Below are 22292 nucleotides of genomic sequence, written 5' to 3' on the forward strand. Positions count from 1 at the left end.
TGTTTTGGAAAAGGGATGTATAATGGTTACAGGTTCTGAGGGGATGGTAACACACTGTTTTGAGGAGTTTAAATGATTACCAAACCTAAAAGATGCCTAGACCAACACAATCTGACTTTTCGTACCCCCATAAGCAGCTTTTCCACCAGCATGCACATAAAATCACACTGTGAAACCATCTCTTCCACACACGTGCACAACTCCTGTACGGTGATTAGTGAAGCATGAAGGTGTGTGTGGTGAAGATCTTGCAGCTCTTTGTCAAATGAAGAAAAGAGAACGGGGAGGAGAAACAGACAAGCCAGGTGTGGAGTTAAAACTGCCGAGTTTGTGCTGCCTCGCTCCGTGTACTGGGCTTCTAATAGCTTCTCTACCTAGATCGTTTATCAATGACAATGTAGGGGATGGTCGAATTATCTGCGCACCAGTGTTATTATAGTCTTGGATTTTTTATTTAGTTTTATTTCTATTTTATATTCAGTTTGCCATAACAATTTAGTTTAGTGTTCGTTATTTTTCAGTTTGTCTGTTAGTTTTAGTTTAGTTTTCTCAGTGTTTTGTAGTTTCAGTTTAGTTAGTTTTTATTTTAGTTTTAGTATTTTTTATGGCTGCCAAAGCTGAGCGTTTACTGGTGTAATTTAAAAAGTCTAACATCATTACATTTCTCAGGGCAGTCTTGTGTTACCTCTGTCTAGTGGATTTTTTCATGTTTCATGTGGATTGTAAATGTTGCAAATTTTATAATATAGGGCGAATATGGGTAAAGTGACAAAGGACATTTAAGCTTTATCCATATGATTATTAATCATTTAAAATCATTTAATGATTTTAAATCATTACTAATCTAATCTTTGGGGAGTAAACAATCAAAGGTATAGTTGACAAAAAAATTAAAATTCTCTCATCATTTACTCACCCTCATACCATTCCAGATGTGTATGACTTTCTTCTGCCAAACACAAATGAAGATTTTTAGAAGAATATTTCAGCTCTTTAGGTCCATGCAATGCAAGTCAATAAGGGCCAAAATTTTAAAGCTCCAAAAAGCACACAAAGGCAGCATAAAAGTAATCCATAAGACTCTGTGGTTTAATCCATTTCTTCATAAGTGATATGATAGATGTGGGTGAGAAACAGATAAATATTTAAGTCCTTTTTTACTGTAAGTCTTGACATCCTTGGTAATCATGATTTCAAGCTCGATTTTGTTTCCCAACACCATCTAGCACTCGTAAGTGTAATCGAGCTTGAAATAATGATCTGTCCTGCAGACTGCAATTGCAAGGTGTGCAGTGAAAAAGGAGTTACGTTTTGGTCTGTTCTCTCCCAAAACAGATTAGATCACTTCAGAAGACATTGATTAAACCACTTATGGATAACTTTTATACTGCCATTATGTGCTTTTTGGAGCGTCAGAGTTTTGGACCCTGTTGACTTGCATTGTAAGGACCTACAGAGCTTAAATGTTCTTCTAAAAATTGTTGTTTGTGTTCAGCAGAAGAAAGAAAGTCATACACATCTGGAATGGCATGAGGGTGAGTAAATGATGAGATAATTTAATTTTTTGGGTCAACTATTCCTTTATCTTTTTGAGGTTTTAAATTGATGATTTTACTTTGGGATGTGTGGCAGAGCTCATTTCATGACCACTGTTGAGAAAAGCAATGGTAAAGAAAATGACAAAAATTTGAGGTAAATCTTGTTAAGGTTATAAATACGTATAAGTTAACTTAATGTTATGATGTGAAAGTGTATATTAAAATGTAAAATGTATTCCAAATAGATGTAGATATTTTCTAGAGAATCGTTTTTCCTCTGTCCCACTTTACAAGTACTGTATAAACAAAATCTGGGATTTGGTCAGAAGAGGGTCTTCAAAGGTTCTACATCCTAGTATTGAATATTTCTTCATTTTTGCTTTTGACAAAGGAAGAAGACATCATAAGCTTTCTTTAAAGGTATAATCTTTGGTTATGTGTCGATTAGATCATAATTCAAAATGTCAAGAAATGTAAAATTTCAAAGGTGTCCCACTTTGCCCATATCCACCCTAGTATAACAAAAACTCAAATTAATTTGAGATCATTTTTATTTTATTTTAGTTAGTTTTGGAGTTCTTAACTAAAATAATTTTTGTTCGTTTTCATTTTAGCTTTCTTTAACTATAATAACACTGCTGCGCACAGTCTCTCTCTTACTGACTGTCTTGTGGTCTCTCCCTCTCACCTGATCACCGTCTTTGCTTCTCTCTCATTTGTCTCTTTTTCTCTACCTTCTCCCTCCTTTATTTTTGTTTTCTTCCATCTCCATTCTTTCTCTTTTTCAGCACATCCTGTCTGTCCTCTTCTTCACTTCATCTCAGATCTTAGTTGCACAATTAAAAGACACTAATATGTCAGTGGTTTTCATGTCATATCAACCCAGCTCTGATGGAGAACATGTCATCATACGCTGTCATAAGCATGTTGTTCTCTAATGCTTGGATTGATATCCGGAGGAGTGCTCACTTGCTTGAGGGGTTTGATTTCTTTGTTAAAGGAGTAGTTCATCGAAAAAATTTAAATCCTTTCATTATCTACTCACCCTGATGTTGGTCCAAATCTGTATGACTTTCTTCCGTGGAACTCAATAGGAAAAATGTGAAACATTATCATATAGCTTTTAGTCGTATATTTAAAGTAAATAGTGACTCTGGGCTGTCTTCCTTCAAAAGGACAAAAAAACAAAACAAAACAGTAAAAGTATTGAATATATATTTTATGCATTATTTTCCAAGATTTTTGAAGTCCTGTGATCACTAAAGTTATTAACTCTCATTCAGGTTCGGTGTTATTGACGTCCAGCTGCACCATAGTTCCCATGTTTGATATGAGTGCTGCAAAAGTTGATAAACGTAGTATGTTCATTGCACAAAGTGATCATATGGCAACAGGAAGAAACAGGGTTCCCATTGTCATGGAACACCTGGAAATGTCAGGGAATATTAAAGTTTTGATTTCCAGACCTGGAAACTAGTAAAATCTCAAGTCATGGACATTTCTGTATTGAATATAAATTTTTATACTTGTACTCCAGAAAGTGCAATCACTTTAAAATCATTTTCAAAAATACTTTTCCGGTAATCACATACGATTGAAAAATTCATGGAAATGTATTGCTCAAAAGCCATGGGAGCCCTGAAAGCTAATTTGGAATTTCAAAAGGAAGCAGTCCTCCTGCATGTTCTTTGAAATGGTTGTTACTATCTGCAGGAGTCCCTCAAAGCAGTAGTTAAACTCATAGCAGGTAATTGTGGAGGCTATTCATGGAGATCACTCCTCCTGGCCCCTAGACCTTAGACCCTAAGCCACTATCTGCACATGTCTATTAAACAGCTGCATGTTTGTACTTTGAATACGGGTGAAAATGTATCTGCTATTCCTGACAGGAGTGTGTGCTGTCTGGTGTAGGAGCCATTTGAAATTGAAAATGTAAATGTAACTTGCCAATTGAGATGACTCGGGCGATGCATCAGTTCAAAACTTTTTCTAAAGTGACGTCAGATGACATACCCACCTTATGACACAGCGGAACACAGCGTTTTTCAAGTTTGTCTCTATGCTCAGAGATGACGCCACTACTTTCTACTTTATAGACAATTTATGAGGGTCAGCAACTTTTATTAGTGGTCGACCGATATAGCCAATACTAATAACTAGAGAGCAAGGTATATAATAAAATACAATTTAACGTTCCAGCACTTCTATGTTGTTTTGGCACTGCAGAAAAGAACTGAGTTCAATGGGCGCTTGCACGAATTGAGCTGAAAATGCCTAAAAATTTCTGTTTGTAGGGTTGAAATACTCTGTTTCCCTTTATATTATAATTTTGATTAATTTAGATTAATAGAATTTACATTAAAATACTTATTTGAGGGGATCAACTGCATGCTATATTCTTTATGTTGGCTACACATCCAAAACAAGCTGAGAACTATGTTCCTGAATGACTTTATTGCTGTTTTATACATCAGTAAATCAAGACTAGTTACCTAAATGGTCAACTTTACATTGGTCCTCCCAGAAGCATAAAAAATTCAAATTCTGAATAAATCATACACAGTAGCAAGCAATGGACATGTGTCTGGTTGGTTAAAACGATCAACCACTGCAAAAACATATGTTAAATAGAACATCAAATGGAAAATTTTGACGCAACAGGAGTAGACCTACATGGACTGGTATAACTGACACTTTTGATGATTAGATTATTGTGGCAGCTGTAATTGTAATCTCGATTATTTATTTGATTAATTGTGCAGCCCTGAAACCTTCATATATTTATTCACTGTAACCATGGATATACATTCATAGTAACTTTTATTAATATTAACAAACATTATTACATTATGTAATGTTTAAATGACTATTAAAACAGCAGCGCTTTCATGTCCACCATTATAATGTTCTGGTCAAAAGAACCCGGAAGCGTGGTTTCCTGCTCTGTGACGTCACAGCAATTTAATCTATTAATATATAGATCTATAACTACTTTTTATCATATTGCTCATTGTAAGATTTCAAAGTTTTTTTATATAAGTCACTGAAAGAATCACCTACCTGGACAGCACCATATTTCTTGTGCACCATGTGATATTTGTTCTCCACCCGTTATTAAGACATACTGTTTGCGGGGGCCGGGGTAGCTCAGCAAGTAAAGACGCTGACTGCCACACCTGGAGTCGCAAGTTCGAATCCAGGGCGTGCTGAGTGATTCCAGTCATTCTTCCTAAGAACCAATTGGCCCAGTTGCTAGGGTGGGTAGAGTCACGTTAGGTTAACCTCCTCGTGGTCGCTATAATGTGGTTCTCGCTCTCGGTGGGGCGCGTGGCGAGTTGTGCGTTGATGCCGCGGAGAATAGCGTGGACCGCCCTACACACGCTAGGTCTCCACGGTAATGCTCTCAACTAGCCACGTGATAAGATGTGCGGCTTGACTGTGTCAGACACGGAGGTTCGTCCTCCGCCACCCGGATTGAGGCAAGTCACTACGCCACCACGAGGACTTAGAGCGCACTGGGAACTGGGCATGCATATTGGGGAGGAAAAAAAGAAGAAAAAAAAAGACATACTGTTTGCTTTATAAGGTAAAGCAGCAGTGAATCAAAACCCTTCAAATTCTGTCATCATTTACACTCATGATGGTTGAAACCAGTATGACTTTCTTCCGTGGAACACGGTTTCTCTCAATAACTGTTCGCTTTCATTGTATGGAGAAAAAAAAAGATGCAATGAAAGTGAATGCTGACTAGGTTAGCATTCTGCCTAACTTTTTTTGTGTGCCCCATGGAGGAAAAAAAGTCATACCCTACTGGTTTCAACCATCATGAAGATGAGTAAATGAGTGAACTATTACTTTAAACACTGCCCTGATTAACTACTACTTGACGGTCACTTTTGTGAATTCTTGGAGAGGGTAGTGTCCTGATTTCCAGACAGGCAGTAATTACTGTGAGATCAGCACAGGTACATCTAGGTGAAGCTGATGAGATGTTTTTTGAGTGTCCTTGTGTCTCAGTATGAAGGAGTGGCAGTCAAATGCCAGGTGCAGTGCTGTTCCTTTCCCCTCACTTAATCACTCGCACTAATTAACCTCCTGGCTCTCTCACTAATGGACAGATAGGGCCTTTCTGAGCTCCACATCCTTAGCCGACAAAACACTTCTGAATATAATGTTAGTGCTCATTTATGGCTTTGGTTTAGGGTGTTTTTAAAGCGATTATAATGGGTGTTACAAGTTATAAACTGTCAAAATATATTGTCAGTACATCTACTTATAATATATATAAAAAAAAAAAAAAAACATTTTTGCCACCTTTATTGACCACAAAGTAGATAAGATACAGGAAATGATTGAGGTGAGAATGGGAGTATGGGATCTTGACATGATGCAAGCTGGAAACGAATCTCCATTTCCCACATCTTCAGCTTTAGTGTGTCAATAGGAAATATAAATGTTAGACTCCCAAACATAACTTTTGCAAATAGAAAAGATTAGAATATAAGAACAGGGAGCCCTGCAACAAATGTCATGGCCCCCACAAAGCCCCCCACTGAACATCGTGTCAGTCTGAGATTACATATAGAGACAGAAGCAATTGAGACAGCCTAAAAAGATAGAAGAACTGTGGCGAATTCTCCAAGAAGCTTGGAACATCCTATCTGCCAAAAACAAAGAAAAACTGTGTCCAGGTGTACCTAGGAGAATTGGTGCTGTTTTAAAGGCAAAGGTGGTCACACCGAATATTGATTTTAGCTTTTTTATGTTTACTGGACTTTGTATGACATTTAGTGATAAATGAAAACTATTTATTTCATTATTTTTGCAGACATCCTCACTATGCAACATTTTTCACAAGTGCCTAAAACTTTTGCACAGTACTGTATATGTTATTTTCAAAATTAAATTGTGTGATATTTCGGCTAGTGGTCAGCCGACATGGTTTTTAAAAAAATTGCTGATGCCGATATCCAAAGAGCAGGGTGGCCGATATAATGCTGATATTGTATATCACACAATTTAATATAATAGTAAATGATGTACATAAATTGGCTAAAAAAATTACATTTTTATTTAGCATTATATTTACTCAGAATTAGACACAACTCCAACAATGTAAAAATATTTTGTGTGTTTTAGATGGTAAATAGTAGTTTCTCCTGGTTTCTGTTTAGTCTTCCCATTTTAGTAATTTGTTTGCACAAAGAAATTGCATTACATTAGGAAGAAGGAAATAACAGTGCAAACTGTAGTCCAGCAACCACGGACGGTATGTGTGCATTAGCAATCGCATTTTCTCACAGAAAGACAGATTCAAACTAATTGTACATTCAAAGCACTGTAAGACATTTAATTATAGTGCACGTGAAGCTTTTTTACTTTGAAGTAGGGCTGCACGATATATCTAATTTATCAAAATATCGCAAATGTACATATCACGATATGCATATCGCAAGCCAGGAATGATTTTAATACAGTACCGTTCAAGGCAGTGCAGATAGCAGATAATTGACTGGGCATGAGATTATCACTTGGTGTGTACGTGCAGTGTGCATAGGCCCTGCGTTGTGTTTGTGCAGATAATAATGAGACCAGACGTCGGTATACAAACTTAAACTTGGCTTGTTTATTGGCTGCTGTGGACTTTGTGGATATGTCAAAGGATAGGCTTCAATTAATCGATTATCCCCAGATCATCACCGATCCTCCACCAAATTTCTTAGTGGGTGCGAGACACTGTGGCCTGAAGGCCTCTCCAGGTTTTCGTTTAACCAAGTCTGAAAACACTGCATCTTTTTTGTTATTTTGACCAGTTGTCATTTTCTGCAAATAAATGCTCTAAATTTCAATATTTTTATTTAGAATTTGGGAGAAATGTTGTCAGTACTTTATAGAATAAAACAAAATAGTTCATTTTACTTCAACCATACCTAAATCCACCAAATCCAATTTTGCAGTGGTCTCTTAATTTTTCCAGAGCTATATACACTGGCGGCCAAAAGTTTGGAATAATGTACAGATTTTGCTCTTATGGAAAGAAATTGGTACTTTTATTCACCAAAGTGGCATTCAATTGATCACAGTGTATGGTCAGGACATTAATAACGTGAAAAATTACTAATTACTAACTTTAACTACTTCAAAGATTTCTCATCAAAATATCCTCCACATGCAGCAATGACAGCTTTGCAGATTCTTGGCATTCTAGCTGTCAGTTTGTCCAGATACTCAGGTGACATTTCACCCCATGCTTCCAGTAGCACTTGCCTTCAGGCACTTCTCACGCACCTTACAGTCTAGCTGATCCCACAAAAGCTCAGTGGGGTTAAGATCCATAACACTCTTTTCCAATTATCTGTTGTCCAATGTCTGTGTTTCTTTGCCCACTCTAACCTTTTCTTTTTGTTTCTCTGTTTCAAAAGTGGCTTTTTCTTTGCATTTCTTCCCATAAGGCCTGCACCCCTGAGTCTTCTCTTTACTGTCGTACATGAAACTGGTGTTGAGCGGGTAGAATTCAATGAAGCTGTCAGCTGAGGACATGTGAGGCATCTATTTCTCAAATTAGAGACTCTGATGTACTTATCCTCTTGTTTAGTTGTACATCTGGCCTTCCACATCTCTTTCTGTCCTTGTTAGAGCCAGTTGTCCTTTGTCTTTGAAGACAGTAGTGTACACCTTTGAATGAAATCTTCAGTTTTTTGGCAATTTCAAACATTGCATAGCCTTCATTCCTCAAAACAATGATTGACTGATGAGTTTCTAGAGAAAGCTGTTTCTTTTTTGCCATTTTTGACCTAATATTGACCTTAAGATATGCCAGTCTATTGCATACTGTGGCAACTCAAAAACAAACACAAAGACAATGTTAAGCTTCATTTAATGAACCAAATAGCTTTCAACTGTGTTTGATATAATGGCAAGTGATTTTCTAGTACCAAATTATCCGTTTAGCATGATTAGTCAAGGATAAGGTGTTGGAGTGATGGCTGCTGGAAATGGGACCTGTCTAGATTTGATCAAAAATGACTTTTTTCAAATAGTGATTGTGCTGTTTTTTACATCAGTAATGTCCTGACTATACTTTGTGATCAGTTGAATGCCACTTTGGTGAATTAAAGTACCAATTTCCATCCGAAACAGCAAAATCTGTACATTATTTTTGAAACCATGGTTTTACTACAGTAATATTGTAGTAGTAACCATGGTTAATTGTGTGGTAACTATGGTTTAACGAAATCTCATGGTTGAACTATAGCATCACCTGCCCCGGTGTTCAGTCTATCAGTGCAGCACAACACTCACCAAAGGAAGAGGAAGATTGTCCACAAGTTGTAATGCAAGTAGGACAAGCTGTAATAGCTGCTTGTTTAAAGTGACAACACGTCCTTACCCCCAAATGGGACTTTAAAAAAGTTAAACCGGGATTTCTAAATGGCCTTGAATGCCCGGGATTTGCTTGTTTTCATAGTGAAGTGCTCTCCGTAGTCATACATGCATTCATGTCATAAATACATGTTCGTTTGCCATTTAAATCTAGTGTATCAGTTTAATTTTAACCAACTTTGTGTTGTCTCCCTGAGGTGCTGCGTGTGAGGGAGAGAGAGAAAAACATAAAACAAGTAACTCTGAACAAACACTTCAATGATCACAATAAATAAGTCTGAAAATGTCTGTTTGTATCTTACCTCAGCTTCAGTGAGCTAGTTTACATTCAGCTGATCTGTTTGCCGATGAAGTTTGTTAGAAGTGGATACTGTTTGATATAGAGACACATAACTCGCTCGGGCTTTCAAGAAACAGGAAAAATTACGGTCTTTAAATAAATAAATAGTTACATGTGTAGGACGTCTGCGTTGTAGGGATGTAACACGATTTAACACGATGGTAAGTAACAGCAAAACGAACTGTGATTGGTCATGTGTCAGGCAGCTCCTTCAGGTGCAAGCAGGCAATTCTTGGTGCCGTCGTTGCTTGAGAAACTAATCTGCCAAACAGGAAAATGTATCTGCCGATAATTTTAAAATTCAGAATAACGGCCGATTTATCGGCCTCTGCGAAATATCGGTTGACCACTACTATTTGCCACCCTGCTCTCTGGATATCAGCATCGGCCATGAAAAAAGTGATAATGGTCAACCACTATTCTGACCAAAACTCATTTTAAATACCATGGTGATTAATTAATCTTGTAGTATTTGCCACAAAGGTGCACAGGAGGTTTTAGCTTTTGGAAAAACTACATGACTGTGAGTTCATTCTGAACACAATGGTGTCCATGCAAATCTCACAGATTTGAATGTGTTGGCCTGAAACAAATGATTTGTTGATGACAAGTGATGTTTCCCAGTTCAGTGTATAATCTGGTTTGTTGGAACATCATCATTTGCATGTTGCTGTGAATCACACAGACTTCAAGTCAGGTCAAGCATTAGACATAATGTAAAATGTACTGAACAAGTAGTTTGTGTTTGGAACAAGTGCCAGAGCCTCGCCAAACAGCTAGGACTAGGAACTATGTTTATGTGCAGATAGTTTTTCTGCTGCTTTCATCTATTTTCAGTGCTGTAGTAATTTGTGTGGTTTGGGTTGACTGTTTTCCGCAAACTCTGCATTAAATTCAGGGCACTGAATATGAATCTTGATAGCCAAATGCCACCTACTGTACAGCTTACTTTTACTAATATGTTTATAATCATTCAGCCTTGCCGATATTTCACAACTTTACTGCCACTCTTAATCTGCAGTCTCAGTCTCATACTTTCTCCCACTCAGTTACTCTTTATCCTCATCTGCTCTCCCACTCACCTCGTTCGGAAAAGACCCGCTCCCCAGGCAACCTTTGGAACGGCTGGCTCTGTAACTCACTTCTCTTATCACTTTTTTTTTTCTTATGAAAACAAGGCGAGTAGCTCTTCTGTGAATGACCCTCTGCACCGCGTGAACTCGCCCAGACACTTTTTCCAGAACATCCCCGGAAAGGCCTGGGTGGCCTTACCTAACCTGGGCTCTTAATAAACTGAATGGGCAGTGTGGTGGAGAGACACTATTTATTAAGGATGTGCACTGTGTGTACATGTGTACTTGAGGTTTGGTGAAAAAACAACATAATTTTATTGGGCTTTTGTTGGTATGTGAGCAGCTGACAGATTATGAATCCATTCATTGGTTGGGTCAGATTTGAGTTTATGTATCCAACCAATCTTATATTGATTATGATTTCATGATCTAAACAGTTTTTTGTTGTTGTTGTTGTTGCATTGTCTGGTTATTTAAAAAAAGATCATTTTTGACTCTGGTTATGTGCACAAAAAAACATGGTATTTGTGAATGCTAACATGCAAACCTGGTGTTTGTGTGTGTTTCTGCAGATATGCCCATCTTTGGTCAGTGTCCTGCACAGGACGACTTCTACCTGGTCATGTGCAGCCACTGCAGTCAGGTAGTCAAACCCCAGGCCTTCCAAGCACATTACGGTAAGACCATCTTCTGTTATCTACAGTTGAGTTCCTCTCTCTCTTCCTTTCTGTCTTCACTGGAGGTGTTTTAGAAAAATCTTATCTCACTCAAGGGAATTAAGACAGAAATCCCTTCCGCCCCCACCTCTGCTCTGTCTCAGCTATCATAGCATGAAGAGGGAAGAACACAAGCCTTTGATATCCACCACCAGAGTTCTGTTTACTATCCCAAAGTTAATATTTGATGTGCTCTTTTTAGTCGGAATGTCTGTGCGGTTTTATCCAATCTCGCACATGTAAAACCTCCCGCAAGACATCAGAAAATTTCAGGAATAAAATTTGAATAATTAATCTCTCAATAGTATTTCTGAGATTGATTGATTGCTTAGGCATTTTATTTATTGATTGATTTATTCATTTTTGAGGTATGAAAACTGTCAACATTGGTGTAACATTTAATTTAACACTGTAGCATTGGTGATATCGTGAAGTATGGTCATTAATACATATCCAAAGTTAATGCTGCATATATTTTGAAAGAATTTTAAGAAGAAATGTAATACAAGTTAAATGTGGTGTCAGTTAAATGAATCAGATGGTTATACTTTAGTGGATATGTGTTCTTAAGGTTCAAGGTCCTGACCCTGCACTCTGACCACAGCTTAGCTGGGATATGTGAAAAAAAGAATTTCACTGTATATGTGCAAATGTATAATGTGTGATAAATAAATATAATTATAATTATTATTATAGGTCTGTTTAAGTGTTTCATATTTGTGTTGAAAGCTGTTTCTTTCTTATTTCGATTTTGAAAACATTTGGCCCAGTCAAGGTCTTGCTCTCTCAAATTTGTTGCACTATTTATAGTAATTAACCTTAAAAGAAAGGTCTCATTACCTGATGCTAAGTCCATTTATTTGTTGTTTTCAGTTCTAAAAGATGAGATGGTACACTCTAAATAATTATATCAGCATTGACCACAAGGGGGAGCCAAAATATAATTGAAACCCAGTGTCAAAATGCTTTGGTGGTTTTTTTATTTCACTGTAAAGAAGGGCTGCATAATTAATCAAAATAGCCATATTGGCTAATGTTATTATTAAACTGCAAAAGGCTGCAGTTTAATTAAAGACTATATTTTCTGCATACGCTGCATGTTTCATAGTTCAGGGGTGGCACCCTGTCATACTTCACGCATGGATCTTAATATATGGTGCACGCTCCTCACAAACTTGTGGGGGTGGTCTGAGTTTGGTTTGCTTCAAGTCAGCAGTGTGGTTTGTCAAAAGAATTGCAGAATGATTTTTCGAGCAAACCGAGCAGCCTGACTGTAAGTGTTTTGTAATAATAATGAAACCATTTGACTTTTTTTAAGTATTTGCAGTATTATTTATAGTTTTCATATATTGCTCAGATTTGGATACTCAGGTTACACTCAAAGCGACCTGGGGTGTTTTAAAACTGCCTGTCTAGTGTATACAAATATACATAAACCATTATTACACAGCTGTTCATGGGCTATCAAAACTCAAAATGAAACTAGGGCCTATTATGTTAATGGAAGCTTTCCCATGACCATATTTGCACCGTAAAATCCAAGAATTTGTGCTGATTCTAAAAGTTGCAACCTCAGAGTGCCAAAACATCAGTGCACTTGATACTCTATTCAGCTTCCAGAAGTTCAGTTTTCAGTACAGCATTGATGTTCAAATATTCCAGAGTACAATCTGTTTATTGTACAAAGACTAAACCAGAATTTTAAATCATAAAAATGTAAATTTTTAAAAGCATTGATCCTTGCAGTGTCTTAAAGGCAAATATTTACAGTATATATTTGTGTATTGATAATTTTTATTTGCGTGGTAATTTGAAAAACCTTTGAAGGAGTCATTAGCTCTGAGTTATTATAATTATGTACAATGGAGTATCACTGTATAAATAAATAGAAATTGTTATAAAGCTAATATTCAGTACAAATACACTTTTGCTTGTGAGATATTGCATAAATATATTGTATTATTTTTATTATTAAATTAAATATAGCATTTTAATATACAGTAGGAATTTATTTCTGTCGTAATTTCTGCAACTTCATGCGTCAACTTAAATCTAACACTTATTTAATTATTTTTTGGCAGAAGTGAAGATCTTTACGTTTGTGTGTGTTGATAAGTTGTTCACTGTCTTTTGGTGTTTAATAATCAGGCTAGGACATATCATGATTTTAATTTGATTAATTGTACATCTATATATTCATTTGATCCCAAATATGTCAAATTCAGTGAAATCTGTTTTAATGTTAATCCTATTTTTATGATATGATTCTGCAGTTCTGTCATCAAATCATAGGGCGCTATGGTATGTCTATATTTAAAGGTCTATAAGTTCTCTATTCTGTGTTGCTGCAGCAAGTTGCTTGCCAACCATAAACAACCTACTGCGTCATTTCAATACTAAATTGCTGCCATTGTAATTAACAAATCTGATTTAAAGTTCATCTTAAAATCAGTACACGGATATACTGTGCACTACGGTATAAACAGTATAGCATAATCTCTACCAGTTGACACGTTTCTACCGTCGCACAGTATAAAAAGTTAGATGTTTTTGAAGGGCTGATGGATGCTTGGTTTGTTTGACTTTTTTAAGCTAAATGGCCTCAGATATTTACGTTATGTTGCCAGGCCTCATGTAACACACTCTGCTGTATATCCCATCTAGTAAATTGTTGGTGTGTCTTGTATAGTTACGACAGTTACGCTTGTGGATCATGATACCTTGATAATGTCAAATTGAAAATACAGAACTTTGATTTTCATCTTTGATTAAAAGTTACAGCAACGCAAATTTAACAAGATTGATGTAAAACAGAAATTAAAGCTGTCATGTTAATCTCACAAAGCTATGTCATATCGAAACGAAACTTGGTATGCTTCATTAGGACCATGATCTGAGGGTACATGCAAAGTTTGGTGATAGCACCACCTATGGGTAAAGAACATTTTGTATGTTTTTGTCCGTAACTTTTGAATCATATATCCTAAAATCATGAAGTTGGAGTCTATAGATTCCTTGGGTCATACTACCTCTCCACCATATTGAATTTTCTTATAAAGTGATGTATCTTTTGAAAGCTTTGTCGGATTTAAAAGAAAATTGGTATGTGTCATCATCATGAGCTTATCCACGTTCATTGCTGCTTGCAGCGATTTTTATTATTCTATTTTGTCTTTCTCTCCAATGGGAGTTTAAGGCAGCACTATGATCCGTAAATAGAAAAATTATTAAATTTGGCACACTGATACAAGTGGTTATGAAAAACTCCCAGACCAGGTTTGGGGTCTCTAGGCCAAACTCCATAGCACCACCACCAGTTCAAACATTAACTTTAATGTTGCATATACTGTAACTTATGAACTGTTTGGTCTAAAAATAAAATGGTGAGTGGTGGTGGCGTAGTGGGCTAAAGCACATAACTGGTAATCAGACGGTTGCTGGTTCAGTCCCCACAGCCATCACCATTGTGGCCTTGAGCACTTAACCCCAGGTTGCTCCAGGGGGATTGTCCCTGTAATAAGGCGCTTTGGATAAAAGCATCTGCCAAATACATAAATGTAAATGTAAAATGTTTGCTTCCTCTGATTACTCTCCTATGGTCATTTTTAATGTTCCTTTTACATGAAAACTTTATCTAATTAATGTTAATTGTTTTTTAGCTGCTCCTCCTACAAAAAAACGGCTTCAGACGGAGCCGCACAGAAAGGTCTTAACAGAATTGAGATTTTCTTTGTTACATCAACACGAAGTTGATCATGGTGAGCACTGTGCTGAATCTCTGCTTGGTATGTCACTTTGACCTCCGCCGACCATGTGGCAGCATAGTCCAGTGGATTGTAGGCTGGACTGGAAAAAAGACTACTGATTCAAGCCATGATAGGGACGACTCATATCTAGTCATTGTGGATTTTCAGTGTATGTCATATTGACCCTGTTTTACACCCTGTATTAAGAAGCGTTTCGGGTGATCCGATCACATGTGGTTAGCCCTAAATACAGGTCTAAATGTGGTTCAAAACGTATTGTGATCAGATCACAAAAACCACATACAAATGTGGTCAAAAAGGCATCTGACCACATCGCATTTGAGGTGTACAAGTTAATCCGTCCTGGTAGCATCCTGGCAGCAGCAAAGTGCCACTCCTCACCTGTCAATCAACTGCTGCGCTAAAACAAGAGCTTAAACTTTGCCTATTACGGAAATAACTGTCCATTGGAAAATAAAAAAGCAGATATATAAACAATCAAGAGAGCTTAACGGATCTCCTTTAGTGTGTCTGATATCAAAACAGATGAGAAGCACAAAAATCTGAAACTCCTTTAATACAGGTAATACACTAAAAAAAATGTTTGCCGCTTTCTTTGTCTTTCTGAATTTGTTGCGCTTTATTATCATGCAGAAACACACTGACATAGTGATTGATGTTGTCATCATGAAACAGAGACCCTCCCCTCCAAATCCGAACACAAGTGGTCACAGGAGACACATTTAAGTGACCAGGTGTAAACAGCAATGTGTCTCACCTGATCACATATGATCGGATCATCCGAGACGCATTATAATACCAGGTGGAAATGAGGTCATTTACTCTTCTTTTTTTTTTATGCTTAATGTGGGACACTTGTTGCCCTTTTGGGGCTTGGCCCTGCTTATTGCTGCTTGCATTTTTTTTATTATTATGATTATTTTTATTAAATAAAATATTACAACATTATTATTAAAAAATAATGTAGTTTTGAACTTCTGTCTTAATTTGTTCATTTTCATGCAGCATTGCAAGTTGGTCTGGTCTGTTAAAATAGATGACGCATTCTTATATCGCACTTTTTTTTAATTGCCTGTCTTTGTACATATGGGTCAGATGGAGGTTTTTTTGGTTGTCTTTCTTACTTATTAGCATCTTGCGGCATGTGTATTGCATTTTAAAACACTGTGTCAAGTTGAAAGGATTTCAATTTGGAAAAGCATGTTTGTTTTATTCTGTCCGCTTCTTTTGTGAATGGCCCTTATTACAGCATTGGCCTCAGACACATGCCTTTACCGCTAGAGTCTGAGCCGCAATTGGCGCTTTATAACCTAGTTAATCTGAGAATATTTCTAGCACACATACTGTAAATATGGTACGACCATTTGAAAAACACTACAGCCAGTGTTTCGGGCTTGAGGACCACTGTTGTACTGTGGCACCAGTATACTGAGCAACACTAGCAGGGATATGGCACATGTTTTGGAGGGCTGCTGGCTTGTTTTGTTTACTGTTTTTTTTATTTATTTATTTATTTTTTTACTTATAATCCTCCTTTTTTTGCTTCAGGCTCTTTGTTTTTTGTCGGTGGTTCCCTGTGGTCATTTGTCAGGTAGATACTGGACTGTTCGGTTTATAGTTTCCCTACAACAGTCCCAGACTGCTTTTCAACATGGGACAAAGTGATTTTGCGGACGGTTGTGGTCTAATTGGGGCTTTGTCGATTGGGGCTTTGGTTACACAAATTGCTGTTGGCTCAAATTTTCAGAGCAGTGGCAAATACCTGTAAAGGAGCCACAAGCGTCTCTGAGAAATAAATAAGTCAAGGATTTCTTACTGGTGTTTTTACCTATATTTGTGCCTTTGCTATAAAAATCGCTGCAATGGATTTTATCGCACAGATAAACACAGGCGAGACATCAGACCAGGGAGTGTGTGTATGTGTGTTTGACATTGGTTTGCTGAAGAGATTAGTTGCCAGTGTTGGGTTTGAGTAGCAGGATTGTATGTGTGTTGTTGACTTGCAAGAATGGAGAAGCCAGAGCTGCAGCACAGTGGTTCACTCCTTCAGTCAGAACATCTGGCAGAGTGCCCAGACCTGATGAGAGTTTTTAAAGGAACACTGGAGTACTACTTTATAAAGGAATACTAGCTGACTGCTCCTCTAACTGACATCTTCAACCTGTTTTGTACGTAAGTAAGTAAGCCATTGGTGGGTTAATTTCCCAGAAGTGTTTAGATACTGGATCTGTGGTACATGTTAAGCAGCCAACATGTTAACTTCTTGATTAACTAATGCTTTGAATTTGGGGCGAGACCACCTGTTTGGTCGACCAATGGAAGATGGGGGAATTGTTCAGGAAAACTGATGAATATTATAGAGACTTGAGGTTGGGCTCTTTTGGCTTGGCAACCACCAGGCAATGTTCTAGAAACCACACAGAACATCCTAGCAAATGCAGAGCAAGGCCTTGGCAACCACCCTCAATACCTGAGCATTGTAGTGGTGAGGTATGTATTTTTCCATTTGATGCCACTAGTGGCATACACGGCACCTTGAACTCTTTTTGAAAACAATATTTAGCTCATAATCTTCAAACCAATTGTTGTATAATTACAACTATGTTGGTCTTAGAAGCTTTGTATAGTTGTGTCTTGGCATATCTTAACAAAGCAAAAGTGATTGATAGCTCTTTGTTATGATCTGCTGCTGGTGGAATCCCAAAACTGCAAATGCAGGAACTGATTTCAGACTTTCTGCCGAGATTAGACAGGGTTCTCAATTGTCCTATAGCAATGATCTGTTTCTCAGGAAAATAGCTAATTGCACTTTGCGGCACTTCATTAACACGCAATACACCCACAGTTTGCGTGCATACACCCAAAGATAGCGCAAACATCCCACCCACGCCCACTTGTGCTTTCCGCTGGCACAAAAATTCGATAAGAATTAGCGCTCTCATTAAAATTGGAGATGTAGTATACGGTTGTTGCACTTAGCTCTGCGCCTAGAATAATCATGAAAATAGAGCCTAAAGTCTGTGTATGGGGTTTTAAACCAGTAAAGATATTTTTCCCCTGGTATTGATAGTTATTGAAAGTTGCTGCTCTGACAACAGACTTTTGTCCAGTTTGTGTCTTATTACGGCTCAAAGGAAGCAGAGAGGTGTGTTCACAAGAGGAGTGTGTGTCCGTGTGTGTGTGTCTGCGCCAGGAGTCTTAATCTATTTAGATTAATTGCAGGTTAGGTCAACTACCCATTAAAATGTCTCCATGGTTGTCTTGGCCAAAATTCAAACTCAGACACGAATTCTTACTCAAGAAAAGCTCTGTCAAACTCCATAAGTTGAGCATATGCTGTTCTATTTTTCCTCATTTATTTTCTTTTCCGTCCTTTATTTTCCATCTCATTGCTTTTTTGACACTGATTCACAAAAATAATGTTAATAGTTTTTTGTTTTAGTGTGTGCATATTAATGTATATTTGATGAAGCGTGTATTTTTCACCTTTCAAGGTCAGATTCAGTGCATTCAGAGAGTAAACATGTAAAACAATTATCTTCCCCCTCTCCAGAGAGAAGACACAGCTCCAGCAACAAGCCCCCATCCAGCTTTGCCTCTACTGCATTCGCAATCTCTCGGAATAAGGGCAGCATTGGGGGCGGAGTCGGGGGTGTGGTTGTCAGTGGAGGTACACTGACACGCCCCTCCAGCGCAAACAGCAGCATCCCTAAAATCTTCAAACCAGCCAAAGAGAAGCTGCCTAACAGGAAGCCTCACTTCCCCTATAGGGTGCTGCAAGAAGAGAGGTGTGGATGTGTGTGTGTTTTAATTAGAGATCAGACGATATTAGGTGTATCACTATCGATTATTTTGCTAATCTTTCTGATCTTTCATTTTTCTGACGATTAATCGAGTAATCGGAAAAATGATTAATGTACTCAAATTGCATAAAGTTGTCGAGGTAAAGTCACGTTTGGCTAAAATGCGTTCATTAGCGCAAGTTTTGATGTATTCTATGAGTGAATAACAACAACAAAACTATTGTGCAAACAATATGTAAAGCCTGCAGACACCCAAAGCAGATCTATAATATAAAAAATATATATCATTCAAGCTGACAGAGGTTGGCTACTCCAGGTGTGCGCAACTTCTTTTTTTTTTTTAATGCAAGATCTACTTTATTTTATGAACATGTTCCACACGACCTATCCTTTTCAGTTTAGAACTCAAATATGGGAAAACAGGCCATGGAAATAAAATATTTGAGCTTTTTGGAAACATTATCTGCCCACCAATATTGTTTATTGAGGATTAGTTATATTCATGGTCCAACAATTTAATGGAGATATAAAAACAATTTTATTTGGTTGTTGTTTTTTAACCATCATTTACATGCAACACTTAATACAATATTAACAGTAATTGAGGCTAGATGTTTTCATTTGTGTTAAACTGCAGCATTGTTGCGCTTGTGCTACATACTGTAAGCTTATCGCTTACCATGTAAAATGACCTTAATCATCTGGACATTCAGTTCCATCTTGAGTAAACACTGTTAATCATTTCACATGCGAATACTAGCTATTATTCCTTCAGGTAAGTCCGTTTCATATTGTTTCTGCAAGGCACGAGACTTGCAGCTGTGTGGCTTTAACAGTAGGGTCATGTTAAGCTTTGACTGATCACACACAGACCTGTGGCTTTGTTCAGTAAATAAGGTTTTCTGGATTCCCACATTGAGTTCTATTTTACTGGTGATAATGGCCATAAACTATAAAATATTTATCAGAAGTGGGGCATTGCGAACTTTTACAAACTTAATCTTTATGAAATCTAATTTACATAAGGAGGAAGATTGCATTTACATTCAAATGCTAATTAATTTACACACCAATTACAATCTGCAGAAAATAACCTTAGATCATATGGATTCAGTCAGATTTACCGAGCAGAAAGTGTTTGTGCATCCATCACTGCATGTGTAACTCAAGTCAAACTTATTTTGCTGCATAAAAGCCTGTATTGCAAACGATTGTGTAGATAAATAGGTTTAGAGTGCATTCCAATGTGTTTTTTTTTTGCTGAGTTCAGTGTGTCCTGCACGGACACAAGAGGCTCAAATTCTCTTACACATCTGGACACGCAGCACCGCAAATCTCATGCAGTGAATTTACCGTGCTGTGTCCAGGGGCTCTGTGAAAACTGGATGTCATCTTTTCAAGTGCTGTTGCATTGCTGAAGAGATGCTATGGTTTTTCAGGTCGACTGCATTGTTTCTCACATCTAAAATAAAGTGCTCTCACACAGCTGACACCTCTTGTCGTTATTTGTTTGGACACTTGTCCATGGAACGCGTCACTTCCGCCTTATTTTCGATTTGTCGATTCAGCAATTTTATAATCGAATCTTTTTTTGTGTGAAGTAATCAAATTAAGTTGAATAATCGTGACAACCCTAGACTATATTGTTTTGTACAACAAATATTAATTATTTATATGTTCAAGTGGATGATAACCAATTCGCAGGACCGATTTGTAATTTATTTACGACACAATGATGACTAAATAATCATTAGACTATAACAAAAAAAAAGACTATTGATATAACAATAATAATTTAGCCAAAAATAGTGCAAGCAATTTTAGTTTCAACCATTTCTGTAACATCTTACATGAATGACGGCTTTGTAATCATCTATTCATTGTAATATGAAATTAATTAACTTGTGAACTTGCTATTCTTTAGAGACCCGCCAGAAGGAATTTACCGGTAGATGCATTTTTAAAGAACCAATAACCGATTTAGTATAAAAGTGTTAATATCTGTCAAATCATATACTTTTTTCTAATAAAGTTTTACTATTTTATGCTCCTTTCAGCCTAATTTCTGCAGTCAAAGTAGAGAAAGTCCATCTGAAGGTGGATTTTTCAGCCAAACTCACCCATGTGCCCGCCTCCTCTTCCACTTCCTCCTCCTCTTCCTCTTCCTCCAATACTGTGAGCACCTCTCCGCTGAAGCCAGGCCTTAACTTCACCTCCATACCAAAGGCTCCACAGATGGCCCCTGGCCAGATCCCCAATGGAAAGGGACATCTCTCATCCCTTGACAAGAAACAGGACAACTCATCCCTTGACAAGAAACAGGACAACAGCGGTGCTAGTAGCAAAAGACCCTTATACAAGAGACAAGGTGAATGTTAACTTAAACTCCGTGGCACCCTCGCCTGATTTTCACCTGCTGCCAGTTTGTTATTTGACACAAAAATTAATCTTTTTAAAAGTACAATTATTTTCTTGATCTTGACCTTTTCCTGATCTTTCGTGTGGTCTGCTGTGATGTTTTTGTTCAATTAGAACGGGAATTTAATCCAGATATCCATTGTGGTGTTTTGGATATGACAGCACGTAAGCCATGCACAAGATCCTTAACATGCAAGGTATGTCAATGTCTACATGTGATCTAAGTCTCTAATGAAATATGCTTTTAGATGGAGTTGGAACTGTGCACCAGTAATTACAGTTTAGCCGATATCGATAGCCAGTGTTATTTTGATATTATGGCCAATAACGTTACATTAACAATATTATCTGCAGCCAATATCAGCCTAATTAGAAAGATGCAGATGATTAAAAAAAAAAACATGAATATTGGCCAATATCAATATGGTCCCCAATCTATTATGCATTCCTAATTGGAAGATATGATTGTATAGTTGAATGTCCATATTTCTATGTGTGTGAACCAAATTTTTCATTAATTAACCAAATCGAAATGCTAAGTATGAAACCCATGCCTCCACAGACACATTCCATTAGCCAGAGGAGGGCGGTGCTCGGTCGGCGGCAACGCTTTGACACACTGCTTGCTGAGCACAAGAGCAAAGCACGTGACAAGGAGCTGCAGTTCAGGTTGGACCCCTCCCACCCAGCACCCCCTCTCAGGGACCCTCCCCCCTCACGCCTCTCACAAGACCCTCACCCAGTCTCCCATGGCAATGGCACTGCCGATGCCTCCAAGCCTTTGCCCCTCAGCAAACCCAAACCTCATAATTCTGGGCTTCCACGGTGAGTTGCTGCTTCCCTTTTGCCGCACTCTTTTCTGCTTTTCAATCCATTTTGTTGACTAAAATCCATGTGGTGTTAGAGCCAGATTGTGGTAGTTTACAGTCCTCACAGGGGTTTTCGAACTTTTGATGCCAAGAACCCAAAATTTGACTATCCTATTGCATAAAGGCTAGGGCTGTCAATTGTTTAAAATAATTAATCACGATTAATTGCACAAGTTTTTGTGAGTTAACACGTTCAGTGTTTCCCCTTGGATTTTTTCAGCAGTGGTGCTGTTGTGCATGCGTCCACGAGCCTGCAAAGCCTGACCTGTATTAACGCCTTAAAGAATTTATTTTGAGGTTGGGATGCAGATGGAAATTATGATATTAACAACAGTAATATATGTTGAAAAAATGAACACCTGATTTTTATAGGGCTAAATTGAAA

At 37.6% G+C, this 22292-nt stretch overlaps 1 protein-coding gene across 1 annotated transcript in view; it reads left to right on the forward strand.

Annotated features, from left to right (window-relative positions):
- LOC127426003 (ataxin-7) overlaps positions 1 to 22292 on the forward strand; it is a 42932-nt gene that overhangs the window by 11128 nt on the left and 9512 nt on the right. The window contains exons 5-9 of the mRNA XM_051672409.1: positions 10907 to 11011; positions 18371 to 18605; positions 20678 to 20988; positions 21153 to 21235; positions 21601 to 21863. Of these exons, the coding sequence (XP_051528369.1) occupies positions 10907 to 11011; positions 18371 to 18605; positions 20678 to 20988; positions 21153 to 21235; positions 21601 to 21863 (997 nt within the window). The remainder of the gene's footprint in view (positions 1 to 10906; positions 11012 to 18370; positions 18606 to 20677; positions 20989 to 21152; positions 21236 to 21600; positions 21864 to 22292) is intronic.

This window comes from Myxocyprinus asiaticus, chromosome 35, assembly GCF_019703515.2.
Source record: "Myxocyprinus asiaticus isolate MX2 ecotype Aquarium Trade chromosome 35, UBuf_Myxa_2, whole genome shotgun sequence".
In the NCBI taxonomy this organism is placed as follows: domain Eukaryota; kingdom Metazoa; phylum Chordata; class Actinopteri; order Cypriniformes; family Catostomidae; genus Myxocyprinus; species Myxocyprinus asiaticus.